The sequence below is a fragment of the Odocoileus virginianus genome, chromosome 2, assembly GCF_023699985.2.
Source record: "Odocoileus virginianus isolate 20LAN1187 ecotype Illinois chromosome 2, Ovbor_1.2, whole genome shotgun sequence".
NCBI classification, from domain to species: Eukaryota; Metazoa; Chordata; class Mammalia; order Artiodactyla; family Cervidae; genus Odocoileus; species Odocoileus virginianus.
In genome coordinates this window covers 11,216,790-11,235,681 of record NC_069675.1, presented here as the reverse complement: position 1 = coordinate 11,235,681, position 18,892 = coordinate 11,216,790, and the positions used below count along the sequence as shown (strand labels likewise).

General features: G+C 47.1%; 1 protein-coding gene across 5 annotated transcripts in view; it reads right to left on the bottom strand.

The window, feature by feature from the left end:
- The window catches only part of SFXN5 (sideroflexin 5), a 123,921-nt gene that overhangs the window by 84,853 nt on the left and 20,176 nt on the right, over positions 1-18,892 (bottom strand). For 3 of the 5 annotated variants that reach the window (XM_070476322.1, XM_070476313.1, XM_020883346.2), the window contains exon 3: positions 16,060-16,137. The exons of the other annotated variants lie outside the window; for them this stretch is intronic. In XM_070476322.1, the coding sequence (XP_070332423.1) occupies positions 16,060-16,137 (78 nt within the window). The remainder of the gene's footprint in view (positions 1-16,059; positions 16,138-18,892) is intronic. 5 annotated transcript variants of the gene reach the window in all.

The window sequence follows — 18,892 nt, the reverse complement described above, 5'->3', positions numbered from 1 at the left end:
GGGCTCTAACATTGTTGAAGAGGCGTATGAAAAGTGCCCAGAGCAGTGCTGGATACACAGTAGGTGCTTTACAAGTGCTCAATGTTATAGATATTATTCTTCTTCTTATTATTACTGTTATAAGAAAGTTGTGCACTTTCACATGAATGAGGAGGTTGTCTCTTCCAGCTCAGTGTGGGGGCAGGCTACAGGAACAGAACAATTTATCAATTTCTTCAAATGATAAAAACTACTATATTTCATTGACTCTAAGATATCATTTATCCAAAGATATACTAATTGTGCCACCAGGAAATAAAACTATGGCATAATACCATGATGTCCATCAGTTAAAAGTTCACCCCATTTAAGAGATGATAATATGTGATAAAATAACCTTTTGGAATCGAGAAAATATGGCAAGTAAAAATGTACAGTGTTGGCAAACGAAAGACCAGTGCATCTTTAGTGGATCAAGAAGGGTAAGACGTAAGAGGGGCAACCGCATAAGCATTGATGTTTAAAGTTATATAATGGAATAGCTATGCTTCATTTATATGGCAATGTCATCTGGGATATAAACTAAGCTGCAGAATGCTACTAGGTAGCAATAATAGAGTTATAAAATTGACATACAGATTGTCTGTTACTTACAATGAGGTTATGTGCCAATAAACCCATTGTAAGTTGAAATTATCATTGTCAAAAATGCATTTAATATTAATACATAAACCTACAGAACATCATAGCTTAGCTTGGCCCACAGAACACTTACATTAGCCTATAGTTGAGCAAAATCATCTAACACAGAGGCTATTTTATAAAATAGTACTGAATATCTCATGTAATTCATTGCATACTGTACTGAAAGTGTGGGTACAGAACGGTTCTAAGTATATTGGTGGTTCCCCCCTTGATCTCATGGCTGACTGGGAACTGTGGCTCACTGTCTGTCCAGCATCACAAGAGGGTATCAGACCACGCATTGCTAGCTAGGAAAAGATCAATATTCACAATTCAAAGTACAGTTTCTACTGGATGCATATCATTTTCATACCATCAAGTCCGTAAACTGTATGTTGAGCCATCGTAAGTCAAGGACCATCTGTATTAAAGTTTATGCTTTTACTAACAGTCGAGTCCTTAAGTCTAATTCACAGTCTAATCACTCTGATTTTAGATACATTTCAAACATATTTGATTGTCTGCTATTCCATATCCAGAAAGATTAGAGGCAGTAGATTTTTTTTTTAAATTATAATTGAGGAACAGAGGGGACTAAAGAAAGAAAAACCAAATGTAGAATCACTGTTAGCCAAAGACAGTATGTGAGAGCATAACAGTAGAGAAGTAAAAAAATGATAAAAGGTTGATCTTTCATTGCTCAAAGAGTGCCTTGCTGAAGTGCAACCCACCAAGTCCCAGCACCATCCCAGGTGTGACCCCAGGCCCTGGGCACAAACTCCTGACACCCCAGGCTCTCCACCCCAAGTCAGAATCTCCTACATCCGTGTCACCTCACCCTGTGGGGTCATAGTGCTGATCCTTGGAGCAGGGTCCTGCCTTTGAGTGCTGGCCACAGCATCTCCCAGAGCCGTGCACACAGCAAACCTAAGACTGTTTGTTCTTTTAAAAAAAAAAAAAAAAACTAAAGTGTCTTCATACAATTCTTATAAATAAAGAAAAACATGCCCCACCTGATGAACATCCTGGGCTGAAAACACTGATCTAAGAATTAAAGGACAGTGTAAAGAGCAGGCATTAGAACCAGCAGTCTACATTCCTATCATGTACTGGATGTGTGACCCTGGGCAAATTAATTTGCCTCCATGCTTCAGTTTCTCCATCAATACAATAGGTTGTTGTAAGGACTACGCTTGATGCTCCCAGCAGCTGGCGTTTCCCTTTGGGTACACAGCTAAGTCTACGCTTTCCAGCCTAGATGGTCAGGTGGGCTCACATGACCAGGTGCCAGCTGATGGGCTGTGGGTAGAAATGGAGTTCACCATTTCCAGGCTTGGCCCCAAAGCCTCCCACAGAGGAGCCACCGGAGGACAGTGAGGCCCTAGAAGACAGGAAAGCTATAAGGGGAAAGGAGCCTGGCTCCTGGACAATGGCACGTGCTGAGGCCCTGGGTGGCACTGGACTCTGACATGAGTGAGAAACAGACCTTACTGTCTAAGGCCCCCAAATCCAGGGGGTTTTGTTACAGCACTTGGCTTACACTGACCAACACAGAAGTTCGCTGAGACACGTATGTATACCTGAATACTTGACCCATAGATCATGCTCCATAAATGCCTAACATAAAGGGGGAGTCAGTCAAATGACTTTCAAAGAACTTAATTATTTCTCAAAATAAATTCATCTCTGTTGTTTCATTCCTACAACATGCCTGTGTGGTAAGTAGACTACTTTCACACAAAGCAACTCATCTCAAAGAGACTAAGTGACTCAGCCGCGGTTCCAGAGGCCTGGTGGCAGGACGAAGATGTGCGCCCAGGCCTCCTGGCCTCCAGACTCGTGTGCCCCTGTTCTCTGGGGCAGACTGGCGTCTGGTCTGGCCAGGGCAACAGCCAGACCTGAGTCACGAGAAGAGGAAGAGGCTCGGTGGACGCCACCTGAGGTCCCAGAACCTCTCTTCGCCGCTGGGCAGCAGATGCGCTTCCCCAGCACCTGCTCCTTCTCCCCCTCCCCGGGAAGACTAGCCAAGGAACACTGGCAACCCATGGCTGCATCTGTGTCCCTCAAGTTCAAGGCTGCCTCCTTCACCCCCACCCAGTGATGGGAGACTCAGGCAGGCGCTGGCTCGGCAGCAAAGGCAGAAGTTCAGCAGGGATGTCAGCAGGTAAGGCCAGGAGCCCAGAGCTCACAGACATATTCCCTCCCCACAATGACACCCACACACACGGTGTGGGCAGGCTAGTGCCACAGATAAGAGGCAATGGCCCCGTTAACTATTTGAGTCTCACACTCAGAAAACTGTTTCCATAAGACAGATGAGAAGAGCAAAGCTCAGCCACACCCAAGTTCTCACAGGTGGAGCCAGAACTTCAGGTTATGATCTGTGACTTAGATTCATTCACTCATCTTCATTCATTCATTCACATACAGTGAACAGGTGCTATGTGTCAAATATATTTCTGAGGGCTTTGTACTTATTAACTTATTAATCTTCTCAACAACCCTATGCGACAGGGAGTAGTGTATCATCCATTTTATAGATGTGGAAAGTGAGGCACTGAGATGTTCAGTGATTTGCCCAAAGTCCCATAGTAGCACTGGGATTTGAACCCAAGCCATCTGGTTGCATGATCCCCACCCAAATCCCTATGCATGCATCTCTAGATGCTGGCACACCAGTTCACACTGTTCTGTCCCTTAAGGCATCTAGTATAATCTGGAGATCTTTCCACATCAGAGCATGGAGAGCAGTCTTATTCTTCCTAGCAGAAACATTGAATGAACATATAAACTTCACCCTATTCAGTTCAGTTCAGTTCAGTCATTCAGTCATGTTTGACTCTTTGCAACCCAATAGACTGCAGCACGTCAGGCCTCCCTGTCCATCACCAACTCCCAGAGCTTGCTGAAACTCATGTCCATTGAGTCAATGATGCCATCCAACCATATCATCCTCTGTCGTCCCCTTCTCCTCCTGCCTTCAATCTTTTCCAGCAGCAGGGTCTTTTCCAATGAGTCAGTTCTTTGCATCAGGTGGCCAAAGTATTGGAGCTTCAGCTTCAGCATCAGTCCTTCCAATGAATATTCAGGGCTGATTTCCTTTAGGACTGACTGGTTTGATCTCCTTGCAGTCCAAAGGACTTCCCAGAGTCTTCTCCAACACCACAGTTCAAAAGCATCAATTCTCTGTGCTCAGCTTTCTTTATGGTCCAACTCTCACATCCATACATGACTACTGGAAAAACCATAGTTTGACAATATGGACTTTTGTCAGCAAAGTAATGTCTCTGCTTTTTAATATGCTGTCTAGGTTGGTCATAGCTTTTCTTCCAAGGAGCAAGCGTCTTTTAATTTCATGGCTGCAGTCACCGTCTGCAGTGATTTTGGAGCCCAAGAAAATAAAGTCTGTCAGTTTCCATTGTTGCCCATCTATTTGCCACGAAGTGATGGGACCAGATGCCATGATCTTAGTTTTTTGAAAGCTGAATTTTAAGCCAGCTTTTTCACTCTCCTCTTTCACTTTCATCAAAGGTTCTTCAGTTCCTCTTCGCTTTCTGCCATAAGGTGGGTGTCACTTGCATATCTGAGGTTGTTGATATTTCTCCCAGCAATCTTGATTCCAGCTTGTGCTTCATCCAGCTCAGCATTTCGCATGATGTATTCTGCACATAAGTTAAATAAGCAGGGTGACAATATACAGCCTTGATGTACTCCTTTCCCAATTTTGAACTAGTCTGTTGTTTCATGTCTGGTTCTAGCTGTTGCTTCTTGACCTGCATACTGGACTTTTAAACTATTTCCAATCTTTTATTGTGGTAAAATATAAATAATAAAATGTACCATTTAACCAATTTTAAGTGGGAGTTCAGTGGCATTAAGTTCATTCACATTGTTGTACAGCCATCACCGCCATCCATCTCCAGAATTTTTTCACCTTACTCAACTGAAACTCTGTACCCAGTAAGTACTAACTCCCAAATCGTCCTCCCCTCAGGTCCAGCTTGTCTCTGAATTTAACCACTCTAGATATTTCATTCAAGTAGAATCATATAACAATTGTCTTTTTGTGACTGTCTCATCTTTTGCTATTATGACCCTACTCCAGTGAATGTCCCTGGAGTTACCACTATTGTATCAATAACATTTAAAGGAAAAGGATGAATGTATGCAGATATCTCTGGCAGGATACAGAAGAAACTGATCCTTATTCTAGGGAGAAGTGGGAAATTGGCAGACAGGGAAAGAGAAATATTGTCTATTCTATTTTCTTTTGATACCTTTAGTATTCAGTAGATTGTTCACGTGTTGGTGGTTTAGTCACTAAGTTGTAGTCAACTTTTGCGACCCCATGAACTCTTGTGACCCCATGAACTGCAGCCTGCCAGGCTCCTCTCTCTGTCCATGGGATTCTCTGGGCAAGAATACTGAGGTGGGTTGCCATTTCCTCCTCCAGGGGATCTTCCCAACCCAGGGATCAAATCTAGGTCTCCTGCATTGCAGGCAGATTCTTTATTGATTGAACTCTCAGGGAAGCCCTTGTTTATATGTTGCTGATGCTAAGTTGCTTCAGTCGTGTCCAACTCTGAGGGACCCCATAGACGGCAGCCCACCAGGCTCCGCTGTCCCTGGGATTCTCCAGGCAAGAACACTGGAGTGGGTTGCCATTTCCTTCTCCAATGCATGAAGGTGAAAAATGAAAGTGAATGTGTTACCTACCCAGAAATAATTCTTAAAAATTTAAGAGTAATCATTAGAAAAATAGAAATAGCCTGCACTTCTCAGCTCTTTATAGTCCTCTATGGTATAGACTGTTAATGGTCCAACAAATCCTATGTTCTTTTCTGCCATAGTAATAGAAATGTAGCGGGCCTGTGACTGACCTGCTGTACTACATTTCCCAGCCTCCTTTGCAGAGCAGGTGGTTGCCCTGCTGTACTACATTTCCCAGCCTCCTTTGCAGGGCAGGTGGTTGGCCAGCTGTACTACATTTCCCAGCCTCCTTTGCAATTAAGCTTATCCATGTGACTGAGTCCCTCAGTGGCATCTGAGGAGAGGTGAGATGTGCCTTTCCCTAGCTAGCTCCTCCCAACCTATACTTTCTATCACCTGCCTGTGAGCCAGAACAACAATGTGGCTTCAGCCCAGCCTGAGCCAGGCAGAGGGAAGAACCAAGCAGATGGTGGAGAAACATGATGGAAGGAGCCTGGGTTCCTGACTGACGCTGTGGAGCAGAGCCACCTGCCCACCTGGAGCTTGAACTATGACATGGGCAAGAGATAAACATCTATCTTATTTGAGCTGGTGTGTTTTGAGGTCATTTCATTACAGCAGTTAGTATAACCTTAACCAAAGTAACCCATGTGGGGTTTGGGGAAAGTGCTTCCCACGATGTCAGGGAAGCCTCTCCACAGGAGAGGGGAAGGAATGAGCACTGTCAATGTTGAGGGTCTTCTCATGGCATCTGGAAGTGCTCCCACCTCAGGAGGTTTGGGGCTGAGAAGGGAGGGGCAGCTCCACCTTAAACTAAACTTCCTAGTCATGACCTGACCTCATTTGGGTTCATCCCATCTCCAGGCTGCACCAACAAAAGTCAGGGTCACAGATCTGGGGCCTGGCTCAGCCACCAACTTGCCTGGTCTTCCTGTGCAAGTCACCTCACTCCTTGGAATTACATTGTTTTGTTTTTTTAATTAATGAGTCAGGAGATGGAAGCTAGTCTCTCCAAGGTCCCTTCCCATCTGATGATGCCAATTCTGGCTTTCAGAGAGCCCAGGACAAGGACTCCGGCCTGATTTCTTGAGTCTGGGTTTTTCCCTGGGACACACTGGACCCATGAGTTGAATGCTGAAAGCAGAAATGGCAGCAGATATCACACACAAGCCAAGAGCTGGTTGCTAATTTGAAGTTTAATGAGCCAACTCTGCAAAGAGATGACAAGCAAGGATCACCCTGGAATGTAAAGCATTTGATGGAGGCCGAGGAGACATAGTGGACAGTCCACCTACACTGACAGGGAGCCCCCTGCATCTTCTTGTCGTCCCACCACAGCAGCTCCACTTAAACTACAATTACTCAGTGCGACCTGGTCTCCTTTGGCTCAGTCATCTCCCTCTGTGCTTCTGGCTGAACATTAAAATGCACGGCCCCTATTCCTTGGAACTTACTGGTGCAGCAACAACCAGTGTGGATGTGAGACTTTTGGCCTTTCTTGATTTCTCAGCTTGGAAAATGAGGACACTGAGGACGTGGGGAAACAGCCTGGGAGAAAGGTTGCTGGGAAAATGCAAACGTTGGCTGATTTCAGAAATGGCCTAAGTCTCAGCTGAGTTGCCATTTGAACCTATTAGGAACCCAGTGCGGAGGCCAGGGGAGGGGCAGAGGGTGGGCCCCAAACAAACTTCAGGGGAGAAGCCCCTCCCTCTCAGGGCGAGAACCCCTGCACTCAGACCTCAAGTCACTCCCAGGCCTTGACCCCAGTCTGACTCCTTCCCATTCCCCTCTCCTCTTTCCAAGCTGCTTCTCCAAACCTCTGAAGCAGCAACAACAGAGACTATTAAAAACAACCTCTAGAAGGTAATTAAACAGAGCCTGAAGGGGATCCTTCTGTAAGGCAGAGGATGCCTTCATGAAACAATAAGAAATCTTAATTCATCATTTGGGTCAATCCTATTATTTCTCACCATTAATTTTGTTGCCATGGTCACTCCCAGGTAATATGTACAAATGCAAATCTACGTGGGGCAAAAGATGGGCCAATTCTACAGATGAAAGGAGACAAATATCCCCCCTCACTCTGCTACAAAACCCACATGCGCAGTCACGACTTCCATGTACACACGGCTTCTCTCTATTAAGAGGCTGGAGCCTCTAGTCAAACCTTCTTTTGTGAATTGGAATTACAGATCTCCCACTTCTAGCCATGTGACTTGGGGCAATTTACTTGAAGACATGGGTTCAAGCCCTGGGTCGGGAAGATCCCCTGGAAAAGGAAATGGCAATCCACTCCAATATTCTTGCCTGGGAAATCCCATAAACAGAGGAGCCTGGTGCGCTACAGTCCATGGAGTCGCAAAAGAGTTGGACACAACTTAGTGACTAAACAACAACAACTTTATTTTTTGAGCCTCCATTTCCTCATTTGTAATATAGGGATATTTACTTTCAAGTTAATTGTGATAATTAAAAACAATTCATTTAGCCAACAAATATTTATTGAGCACATATTATGTGCCGGGCACTGCTCTAGGCACTAAGAATATAGCAGTTAAAAAACAAACAAACAAACACGAAATCTCTGGTTTTGTGGAGCTCACACGATTGTGGAGACAAACAATAAACCAAAAAGTAATAAAAAGTAAATTTGCTCATATGTGAGAAGGATGAGTGCTTCAAGAAACACGAGAAAGTAGAACAGAGTAAAGATAGGGAGAGTGTGCTGGCAGCAAGGACGGATTTTTAAAAATTTATTGTAGTGGGGTCCTCAAGAAAGGAGGGGGTGAAGGATGGGGAACATTCAGGAACCTGATAACATGACCAGGGTCACAGCTTCTGTCACAGGGGAGACAGAAAAGAAAAGGCTAGGCTGGAGTTGGACTAGAAGAAGGCAGGGAGAGACACTGGGGCTGCACCCTCCACCCCCAGAAGCACCTCTAGTCCTCAGATCCCTTCACTGGCCGTGGCTCCCTAAAATTCCATCTCTTGTCCTGCCTCTGGTTCTAGTGGCTCCTTCTTTTGCTCCCCCAACTTTTCTTTCCCTGGATAGATTCTCAAGTAGGATGATGTTTAGTAAGGTGGTCAGGGTAGCTCTCATTGAGATGGCTTTGGAGAAAATAACTGAAGGAGGGAGTGAGCCATGCAGATACCTGGTAGGAGATTTTTCTGTCTGACAGAACAGCCAGTGCAAAGGCCCTGAGGCAGAGTGGGCCTCCCCAGCCTATCTGAGGGACTGTGTGACTGAAGTGGGCTGAATGAGGGAAAGAGCAGTAGGAAATAAGAACAGAGAGGAACTGGGGCTTTGCAGTTTGTGCTGAGGACTGTGGCTTTTACTCTGAGCTTTTACTATAGAGTGGTTCTTAACAGGAGGGCAGTTTTCCACCCAGGGGCCATTTGGGGAAATGTCTGGTCATCATGAATTGGGAAGGGGTGCCATTAGCACCCAGTGGGTAGACCAGGGGTATTGCTAAACATCCTACAGTGCACAGGACAGCCCCCACAACAAAGAATTACCCAGCCCCAAATGCCAATCGTGCTGAGTCTGAGAAACCCTGGGGCAGAGGAACAAACCCTGGAGCAGTTTCACAGGTCACTCTGAGTGCTATACTGGGAATGGGCAGAGGGAGCCCAGGTAGAACAGGAAGACCACCCAGGAGGCCACTGCAAGACCCAGCCCAGAGATGCTATTCTGCACCCAGTATCACTTCCAGCACATCATACAAATGCTTCAGTTAATACTGATCACTTGCCTGTTTTGTGCTAATAATAAGGGTCAGCCTGTAGCTGCCCCAGAGGTGCTGGGTGCTGATCAGGATCCCAGAGGCCAGGGGTCAGGGCAAGTGGTGGGGGGGAATGTCAGTCAAGCTTCTGATATACGACCCTGCTGATGCCCGGAGAAGATTCAGGGTGCAAGTGTTTTTAACTCTCTGGTATCTTCTCTGCTATTTTCAGCAAAACCCAAACACAGCTGACCCCATTTCTGCTCTGCCAGAGGAGGAGACTGGCAGGATCTCTCACATCTCAGCTGCCCTTTCTCCTTGGCAGGTTGCAGGCAGAACCCATCCTTCACGGGACCCCTGGGCAACCAATACACTATGCTAGGTGCTGAGCAGGCACCCAGGAAAAGCGGGCTGGTTCCCAGCCTCTGGGGATGTGGAATGATGGACCAGAACCGCCACTCAGAAGCCGACAGTGGCTCCCTGCCCCCTCACTTCCGACCACCCAAGTCGCTCCCAAGCTGGTTTCCCTTCAGCACTTATCCCTCCCCATATACCTGGTAAAGAAGGATCCAACCACAGTTCCACTGTCCTGCTCCCCCCTTGCTCCAGTACAACAGAGCCAGCATCTCTTCTGGGTTCCAGAAACCTTCACAGTCTGGCCTGAACCTTCCCAACTTCCTAACTTCCTCTCTCATCTTCTGTCCCTCCCTCATCATGCACTTTCTCTCCCTCTCTCTCCACTCTACTTCTCAGCCTTCCTCTGCGACTTACAGGGACGTCCTTCTCCTCCTTGGGTCTCTCTACATTCTACATCCAGCCACTTGTGTCCTCCACGAAGCATTTCCTCAGCACCTGTGTTCTCAGGAGTCTCACCGCTGAATTCCCACTGCTGCTGCTAAGTCACTTCAGTCGTGTCCGATTCTATGCGACCCCATAGACTGCAGCCCACCAGGCTCCTCCATCCATGGGATTTTCCAGGTAAGAGTACTGTAGTGGGGTGCCATTGCCTTCTCCGTGAATTCCTACTACCGCAGCCTAACTCCTGCCTCCAGCCACCCCCTTACGTGTGCGCCTGCGTGGGAGCTGGCTGCATGAGGGCAGGAACCTCCCAGTGCCCACCTGCCACTGCACCTTTCATGTACCAGGTGCCCCACAGATGCCCACGGCCTGGCCTGACAGGGTTAACCGCCCAGTGTGACTGGGGCTATGGGACCTGCACACACGCCAAGCCCCTCTGATGGACTTCTACCCCACCCGCTCACTCTGCCTGCCTGTGAGCACACACATTCCACTCCAGAGTATCATCTTCCCTTCCAAATCTATCTTCAGACAGTTAGTGAAAAATGGGCATTGGATCTTCCAGGTCCAGTGTCCCTGTCCCACCACACCTTAGTTATGTAACCTGAGATAAGTTTTGTAACCTCTGAGCCTCAGTTTTCTTGCCTGTAAAATGGGATCAATATAGGCATCAACCAAACAAGGCTTCTGTGAAAATTAATTGAGAGAATACATATAAAGTGCAAATATTTAGCATGGCTCCTGGCCCTTGGTGAGCTCACAGTGAGTGATGACTCATTGCCATGGGGGGGTCTTCCATATTGAACCCCACCCATCTTCACCCATACCAAACCATCCCAGCAAAGCCCCGGCATATAAAAAGCACACAGCACAGCAAACACTCAGAAACTTAGCTGCCAGGGCTTAACGTTTTTGCTCTCATCTATGGCTTTGTTGTTTAACTGATAGTTGCAGTCTTTATTAGGGTTCCTAGCACATCAAATATATACCTGTCAAGCCCAAAGAGTAAATTGTACTTATTTTTATTTTATCCTTAGGACTAACTTTTCACTGGTACAGCAACCTTTCAACAAGTTAACAGTCTCTGGAGGAGATATCAGCCACCCACTAACCAAGGCCATCAGGTGTGAACAAACTCTCAATCTGATGTAGCCCCCTGGTGGGGTATTGTGACTGGAGGGCAGATTAGGTAACAACAAATCAGTGCCTAAGATACCCAGCGGGCCTGGACATTGCATCAGGCCCACAGGATCAGCACACAGCCACAGGCTTCTGACTCACACGCCTGCACAAGGACATCAGGGCAGGCACAGAGCCCAAGGCACACAGGCCGCCGTCCAGACGGAGGTCAAGAACCATCCTCAGCCTCTTCAGGCAGCACCGGCATGAACCTTGAGCAGGGCCAGCCTGAACCAGGGATGGGGACTTTGTGAATTTCTGATCCCTAAAGCTCCCCAGATCCTGAGCTGGTATGTCACCACCCACCCCCTCTTGCTGTGGCCATGGAGGCTGGTGGGGGCCAGGGCTCTGTAGACAAGGTCCAGGAGGTCCTGTGAGAGCTGCAGCAGAGCCCAGTCCTGCTGGCTGGGGAGCCGGGAGGGTGACGGGAGGGGCGCCGGGCCTCGGACTCACACCTAGAGCACCGTGCTGCTAGCCTCCAGAGGGCTGGAGCCAGAACAGGGAGGAGGGGCTGGTGCAGGACCCCCACCCGCCCCCAGCTAGTGCAGGGTCCCCCACCCTCCCCAGCTAGTGCAGGGACCCCCACCCTCCCCCAGTTAGTGCAGGGACCCCCACCCTCCCCTGATAGTGCAGGGACCCCCACCCTCCCCAGCTAGTGCAGGGACCCCCACCCGCCCCCAGCTAGTGCAGGGTCCCCCACCCCCCCNCCCAGCTAGTGCAGGGACCCCCACCCTCCCCTGATAGTGCAGGGTCCCCCACCCGCCCCCAGCTAGTGCAGGGACCCCCACCCTCCCCCAGCTAGTGCAGGGACCCCCATCCACCCCCAGCTAGTGCAGGGTCCCCCACACTCCCCAGCTAATGCAGGGACCCCCACCCTCCCCCAGCTAATGCCGGGACCCCCCCCCTCCCCCCGCTAGTGCAGGGACCCCCACCCTCCCCCAGCTAGTGCAGGGACCCCCACCCTCCCCCAGCTAGTGCAGGGTCCCCCCACACCCTCCTGGCCTCCCAGCTGCCTGGAGGCACATGGGAGCTTTCGGGATAGAAAACAAAGGGGGCCCAGAAAACAGGACAGGCAGCTTTAAGCTTCCGAAGGGAACAAAGAGAGGAAACATGGCCTCATTTCCCAACTCTTGAAAACTGGAAAGAGTCCCAAGAGGAAAAGCCAGGCTGGAGGGGAGCTTGGGCTGGGAGCAGACGCGGGGCCAGGAAGGGCCTGGAGGCTGGACTCCTCTGACTGGTCCATCAGGAGCTGCCAGGGTCCGAGGACCGCCCCCCATCCCCCACTCCCGAAGGTAGAGAGGAGCATATCAGGTCACAGCAGCGGGCTCCTCGGTGCCACAGCCAGAGGGCAGCACTTCGCTCAGGAATAAGGAGATGCGGCCCTGCCCTGTCTGCTGATGGCTGCTCCCAACGAACTCCACAGGCAACACAGACTCCTGAAGACAGACCTAGCCTAGCCAGCACTGCAACATCTTGCATCACTTCAGGGCCCCGCACAAGGACATCTGGCCAAGGGGCTGCCTCTCTGGGCACCTCTGCCCCCTCTCCGTGTGGTGGGCTGCTGTCCAGCACATCGGCCTGTCCCTTCCTCTAGGGGCCATCCTCTGTGCTCAGGATGTTCTTCCCCTGCCCTTCCCAGCGCCGCCTCCTCACCAATCCTTGCTCACCCCTCAGTTTCAGGTGAGAAACCTCTTCCAGACTCCCCGCTTCTGGTCAGGTGACTCCTCCCTCTGCTCCCCCACAGCATCACGTATTTTCACTGTCCTGGCCTGGATGCTGGGGAGTCCTGGGGGCAGGAGCCTCCTCCAGCCTCTCCCCCGCTGTCCCCCAGGTCCTAGCACCAACACTGGCCTGGAGGTGCTCCATAAATGCAAAGCGAAACAAACCCGACTGGGGAGGGCTGCTGGCTTAGCACCCAGCCCGGGGAACACCCAGCCAGGCCCAGTGTGTCTGTGGACTTCGAGCCTAAAGGCGTGAGAGGCAGGCGGTGCCTCACAGTCCCAACAGAACAGAAGAGACAGCGCGTTTCTGGGTGGAAAATGAGCAGTTTTAGGAACTGATCCAGCAGAGAGGAGGAAGCCGTCCCTCAGTGCCCGCAGAAGGCACGCTTGAGAAGCCAGGCCGTCACCCCCAGGATGCCAGCGAAGCTCAGGACTTGGAGGGCCCAGGCACCCCAGGAACAAAGGGTTAATCAAAGGGCTAAACACAGGGACTTGGCTGAAAATCTGAATTCAAAGCAGTAGAACCCCTCGGCCTTTCCCACACAGCAGGATGGCTATCACCACCCTCACCTGTGTCCCCCAAACACCAGAGGTTTATCAACCTTCTGGAGAAACTGAATCCAAGTGACTCCAGACTTGGGAACACTAGCCCAGTGGAAAGAGGGAGCAGGTGAGGCTAAAAGCAGAGAAATCAATGAAAATCTGCAAAGTGAATATTGAGGCTTCAGCCTTGCTCCTCTACTTGGCTTCCAGAATGCAGAGGTGAGAAGATACTGTATTTACAAAACAGGAAGACAATCCTATTAAAAGGAATAAAGAAAAGAAACAACCAAATAGCTCTCAGAAATTAAAATTTGTACTAGCTGAAGTTAAAAATCTGATAGACATGTTGAAAATAAACTCAAGGAAATTTCCTGTAAAGCCAGACAGAAGGAAAAAGTGAAAGAATAGAAGAGAAAAAAAGGATAAGAAAATATGAGTATCAATCTAAGATGTTGAATACTTGACTAATAGGAATTCCAGAATGAGAAGAAATTATCAAAGAAATAGTATAAGAAAAATTGCCAGAACTGAGAGACAGGAGTCTTCAGATTGAAAGAGGTCACCAGAAACCCAAAATAATAAGTTTTAAAAGGCATGGCATTGTGGAATTTCAGAAATAAACTGTATACATAAAGAGGAGATCCTAAACATTCCCAAAGAGAGAAAACAGGTCACTTGCAAAAAATCAGGAATAAAACAGCGTTGGATTTTTCAAAAGCTAGACTAGAAGCCAGAAGAGCAATGTCTTCAAAATTCTAAAGGAAAATGTTGTCAACCTAAAAATTGGAATTTTCTCCTCAGCCAAACTGTCAGTTAAAGCTGAGTACAGAATTACAATTACAAATTACATTTTTTTCAGATATAAAAGGACTCCAAATTTTCTTTCCATTTACCCTTTTTCAGGGAGCTACCAGAAGAGGTCTTCCACTAAAATGAAGGTGTATACCACAAGGAGCTGGAGGGAACTGGGCCCCAGAAAATTTCAGGGAAAAATATGGAAGTGAAAATGGATTCCCTTGTAGCTCAGCTGGTAAAGAATCTGCCTGCCATTCAGGAGACCTGGGTTCAATTCCTGGGTTGGGAGATCCCCTGGAGAAGGAAATGGCAACCCACTCCAATATTCTTGCCTGGGAAACCCCATGGACAGAGGAGCCTGGCTGGCTACAGTCCATGGGGTCACAGAGTCAGATACGACTGAGCGACTAAACCACCACCACCATTAAAAATATCAAAAAGCTGCTAGAAGATACAATAAGAATTAGAGATGGTACAAAGAAAACTCTGTCAGTGAGGAAAATGAGACAATTATTAAATCCAGATAAAACATAAAGTCAAAAAGGAGAGGAAACATAATAATATACAACAAAGTCGTAGTATTATTCATATAATTGTCATAAAGTGAATATCGAATATCCACAGACCCCAAATCTATGATAACTATTTTGGGAGGGTGATGAGGGTGATGAAGGTGATGAGGTGATCCAACCAGTCCAGCCTAAAGGAGATCAGTCCTGGGTGTTCATTGGGAGGACTGATGTTGAAGCTGAAACTCCAATACTTTGGCCACCTGATGCGAAGAGCTGACTCATGGGAAAAGACCCTGATGCTGGGAAAGATTGAGGGCAGGAGGAGAAGGGGACGACAGAGGATGAGATGGTTGGATGGCATCACTGACTCAACGGACATGGGTTGGGTAAACTCCGGGAGTTGGTGTTGGACAGGGAGGCCTGGTGTGCTGTGGTTCATGGGGTCGCAAAGAGTCGGACACGACTGAGCGACTGAACTGAACTGATGAGGATGGGGAGAGAAATGTGTTTATGGAGATAAATAATAAGAGAGATGGATCCTCAACTACCACACAAAAGAACTAGTTGAGAAATAGCAGTATAGATAAGCTTAGTTTGAAATATAGGTTTCTATCTGAAGAAACAGCTAACAGCATTTGCTTCGGGGGAAGAGAAATGGGAATTGGGGAGAGATGGGGCAATACACTATTTTTCTTTACAAGTGTTTTCGTACTATTTGACTTTTTGAACTTTGTACATAAATTACTTTGAAAAAAAGTGTGAGATTAATTTTTAATAGCTTTTAAAATAAAGTTTTATGAACAAAAAGAAAAACTTCAGCACATTAGCCATCTGTCTCTACAATCACCAGAGCTGCCCTATACTACATCTCTCTACCTTTCCCCCAAACCAAACAAAACCACCAACTTTTCAATTAGCTCTAGTTCAAGTTTCTACATGATATTAACAAAACAGAAATTACGGTGTCTTAGCCTAATTCCACACTGTCTCCTCCATCTTTCTCATCCTCTGTCTAAACTTCTGGATAGTGGTATGCTTGTGAATATTTTTGAGAAAAAAAGTCCTGATTTATAGTATCTGCCACTTTCCATGGTGTAAATTCTCACATTGTGGTTGATTTCAAGTCATCACTGTGATGTCACTGAATGTGGAACTGGGAAAAGATGCACATGTCAGCTCCACTAAACTATTGCCTTAGGTTTCTCTAGTCTTAGCAGCCTCCATACTTCCCACCAGACCAGCTTACAGGAGAGCCCTGAGTATCCCCTCCAAAATCCAGAAGTCCAAGGAGATGTAGCAGCAGTAGAAGTGGATTCGGAGGGGAAGAGAAGTGGTTCTGGCTGTGGGGGAAGGACAGTGAATTTGCCACCTTCCTTCCCCCCCACCACGCCCCCACCCCACCTCCAGCAGAGTTACCTGCTCATTAGTAACCCCTGGGCGCAGGGTCCCATGTTTATAGTCTTCAAGCAGTTGCACGGCCTCTCTGAGACGTCTCTGCAGGCAAAGAAAAGGGACACTGAGGGGCAGAGGTCCAGGGTTCCAGCAACACTTTCCTTTGCAGGGGTGCGTCAGTATTGGCCAAGCACTGACAAACTTCACAGTGTGCAAGACCTGCCCTTCAGTTTATGGGACACACCCAAAACAATAAAGAAGGCTATAACCTAAACGTCCTTTCACAGAGAAGTGGATAAATGGATAAATGTTTGCCATTTATCCAGTGTAATAATACTATGCACGTTATTTGGTGGTTTGCAAAGTAAAGTAGATGTCCATGGCCATATCTCCAAGGTATTTTTTTAAGTGTGAAAGCAAAGTACAGAGCCGTATGATGCCAGTTGTTGTACCAAACAAACAGCACACACACACACAAAGAAAACAGTATTTCCTATGAGAATATTTATGTGAGTAAATGTATCAAAAAGCTCTAAGAAGGAGACCCACCAAACTAGTGACAGAGGTTACCTTGAGGTAGGAGGAAAGAGTTCAGATTTGGCAAGTGGTGTTGGAAGAAATTTTAGTCTTAATTGTAATATTGAAAGTTTTTATAAAGAGAACATATTTATGTAATACTTATATAATTTCTCCTCAACATTTAAAAAACACTAGCAGAGTTTTACATACTAAAATACATATGGCTACAGTAACTGATGGGGAAAAAATAAAAGAGAATAGAATTGTATGATTTTTAAAATCTTAAAAACTAAAGACAGCAACACTGAGAGAAGGCAGTCTTTGTCCCCTGAAAGACTTGTATAAGGATATTCATAGTGGCACTCTTCAAATAGGCCCAAACTGCAAACAACTCAAATGTCAGTTAACAGACTGGGTAAGTACATGCACACAATGAAATATTACACAGCATTTAAAATGCAAACTGCAAATATGTTACAATCGGGTGAATCTTCTCAAGAATGGCACCCTAATATCTCTCATCCCATGCTCTTCTAGAACTTTCCCACATCCCCCATCCAGAGGTAGAGTCTACGTCCCTGCACTTGATCCTGGGCAGGCCTTTGTGACTGCCTTAACAATAGAGTGTTGCCAAGGTGAGGCTATGTGACCTCTGAGGATAGGTCATGAAAATGCCTTGCATTTCCACCTGGCTTTCTTGGGATGGTTGCTTTCTTGAAACTTAGCCATCACATTGTAAGGAAGCCCAAGTAGCCTATGAAGAGACCCATGTGGATAAGAACTGAGGGCCTGGCCCACAGCTCCAGCTAAGTCATCAGCTAATGGTCAGCAACAATTGGCCCACCACGGAAGTGAACCATCTTGAAAGGGACCTTCCCCCGGTCAAGCTGCCCTAGCCGAGGCTGCAAAATAACCATCCTCTCTAAGTCCTGTCAATCAGTGAGCGAAAGAATTGCCTGTTTTTATTTCAAGTCACTAAATTTTGGGGTGATTTTTTACATGATAATAGAAGGCCAATTCACATAATGATGAGCAAAAGAAGGCAGATGCAAAAAGTATATGTAAAATTAAAAAACAGGTCAAACGCACCTATGGTGGTAGATGTCATTATAGTATTACCTTTGTGGAGGTGGGTCGGGGTGTTGACTTGGAGATGGCATGAGGGAACTCTCTGTAATAATGGAAATGCTCAATGTCTTGATCTGACTGGTAGTTACACAGTACAAACGTGTGTCAAAATCCATTAGGCCATACACTTCAGATTTATGTATTTTGTTGTATGTATGGTATATCATTTAAAAAAAAATCAATAATAAACACAACAGTGAGAGAAGGCAGCCTATGTCCAGGTCAGATGAGGAACGGACATCAGGGATGATCATGATGAGAGAAGAAACCCAGGGAAGACACCCTGATCCGCTTTGACCAAGGGTCAAAGTTGGCTAAAGATGGGAGTGCAGAGAGACTGCAACAGAAGCCCCTGGTCCAAAGGCAGGATGCAGCTCCAGGGCAGGCTGCCCCATGGGGCATCTTCTGAGCAGGCTGACAGTGGTCACACAGGATGGGAAAGGAACAGCCACCCTCCGCACTAAAACAGCAGGACTAACCGCCAGCCCAGACAAGCCAATTGGGCTGTCAGGAGGCCAGGAGAACTTCTCAGTTGGGAGCAGCCTGACTGCTATAAAGTACTGCCTCTTCCCTTTCAAATATATGTCTATCAATTTCTGAATTCCAGAGTCCTTCCCCAGAATCCGTTCGCTTTCAAAGTAGAGACAACTTTGAGTTTGTGTTTTTTCCAGGTGTAATCCACTCTGTTTAGAAAAAATGTCAGAAAAATTGAAAGCACACACCAAAAAGTTGTAATCACCTGTAAACATACCACAGAGAGAACCACTGCAAAAGTTATTATTTTCCTTCTAGACTTAATACATTTGCTTTTCATGTTGGTTGATTGTTTTAACTTGCCTAAGTTCAACAGAAAGTGAGCAGTTTAGTATTTGAGGCCAGAGTTTAGTTAGACCCTTGCTGTCTCTGCAGCCGCCCCCCAAATCCTCCTGGTGATACAGCTCCAAGGCTGCTTCCTGCCAGCCTCAGCCTTGGCCCCACAATAAGTGCTCTACTTTCCACCCTGAATGGTGAATGGCCCCGCATTCTCATTATGTTCCCCCTCCAGGGATTCAGTTCCTCTAACAACCTGGCCAGACTCCATCTCATTCCACACAGTCATCAAAGGGAGGCCTCTGGCCACAGGATTAAGTTCCAAAGAGCCCTGATCTTGGCACTCATTGAGAAAGAACCAAATCCAAAGCTTCCCGAGATAGGCCTGCCAATGCAGGAC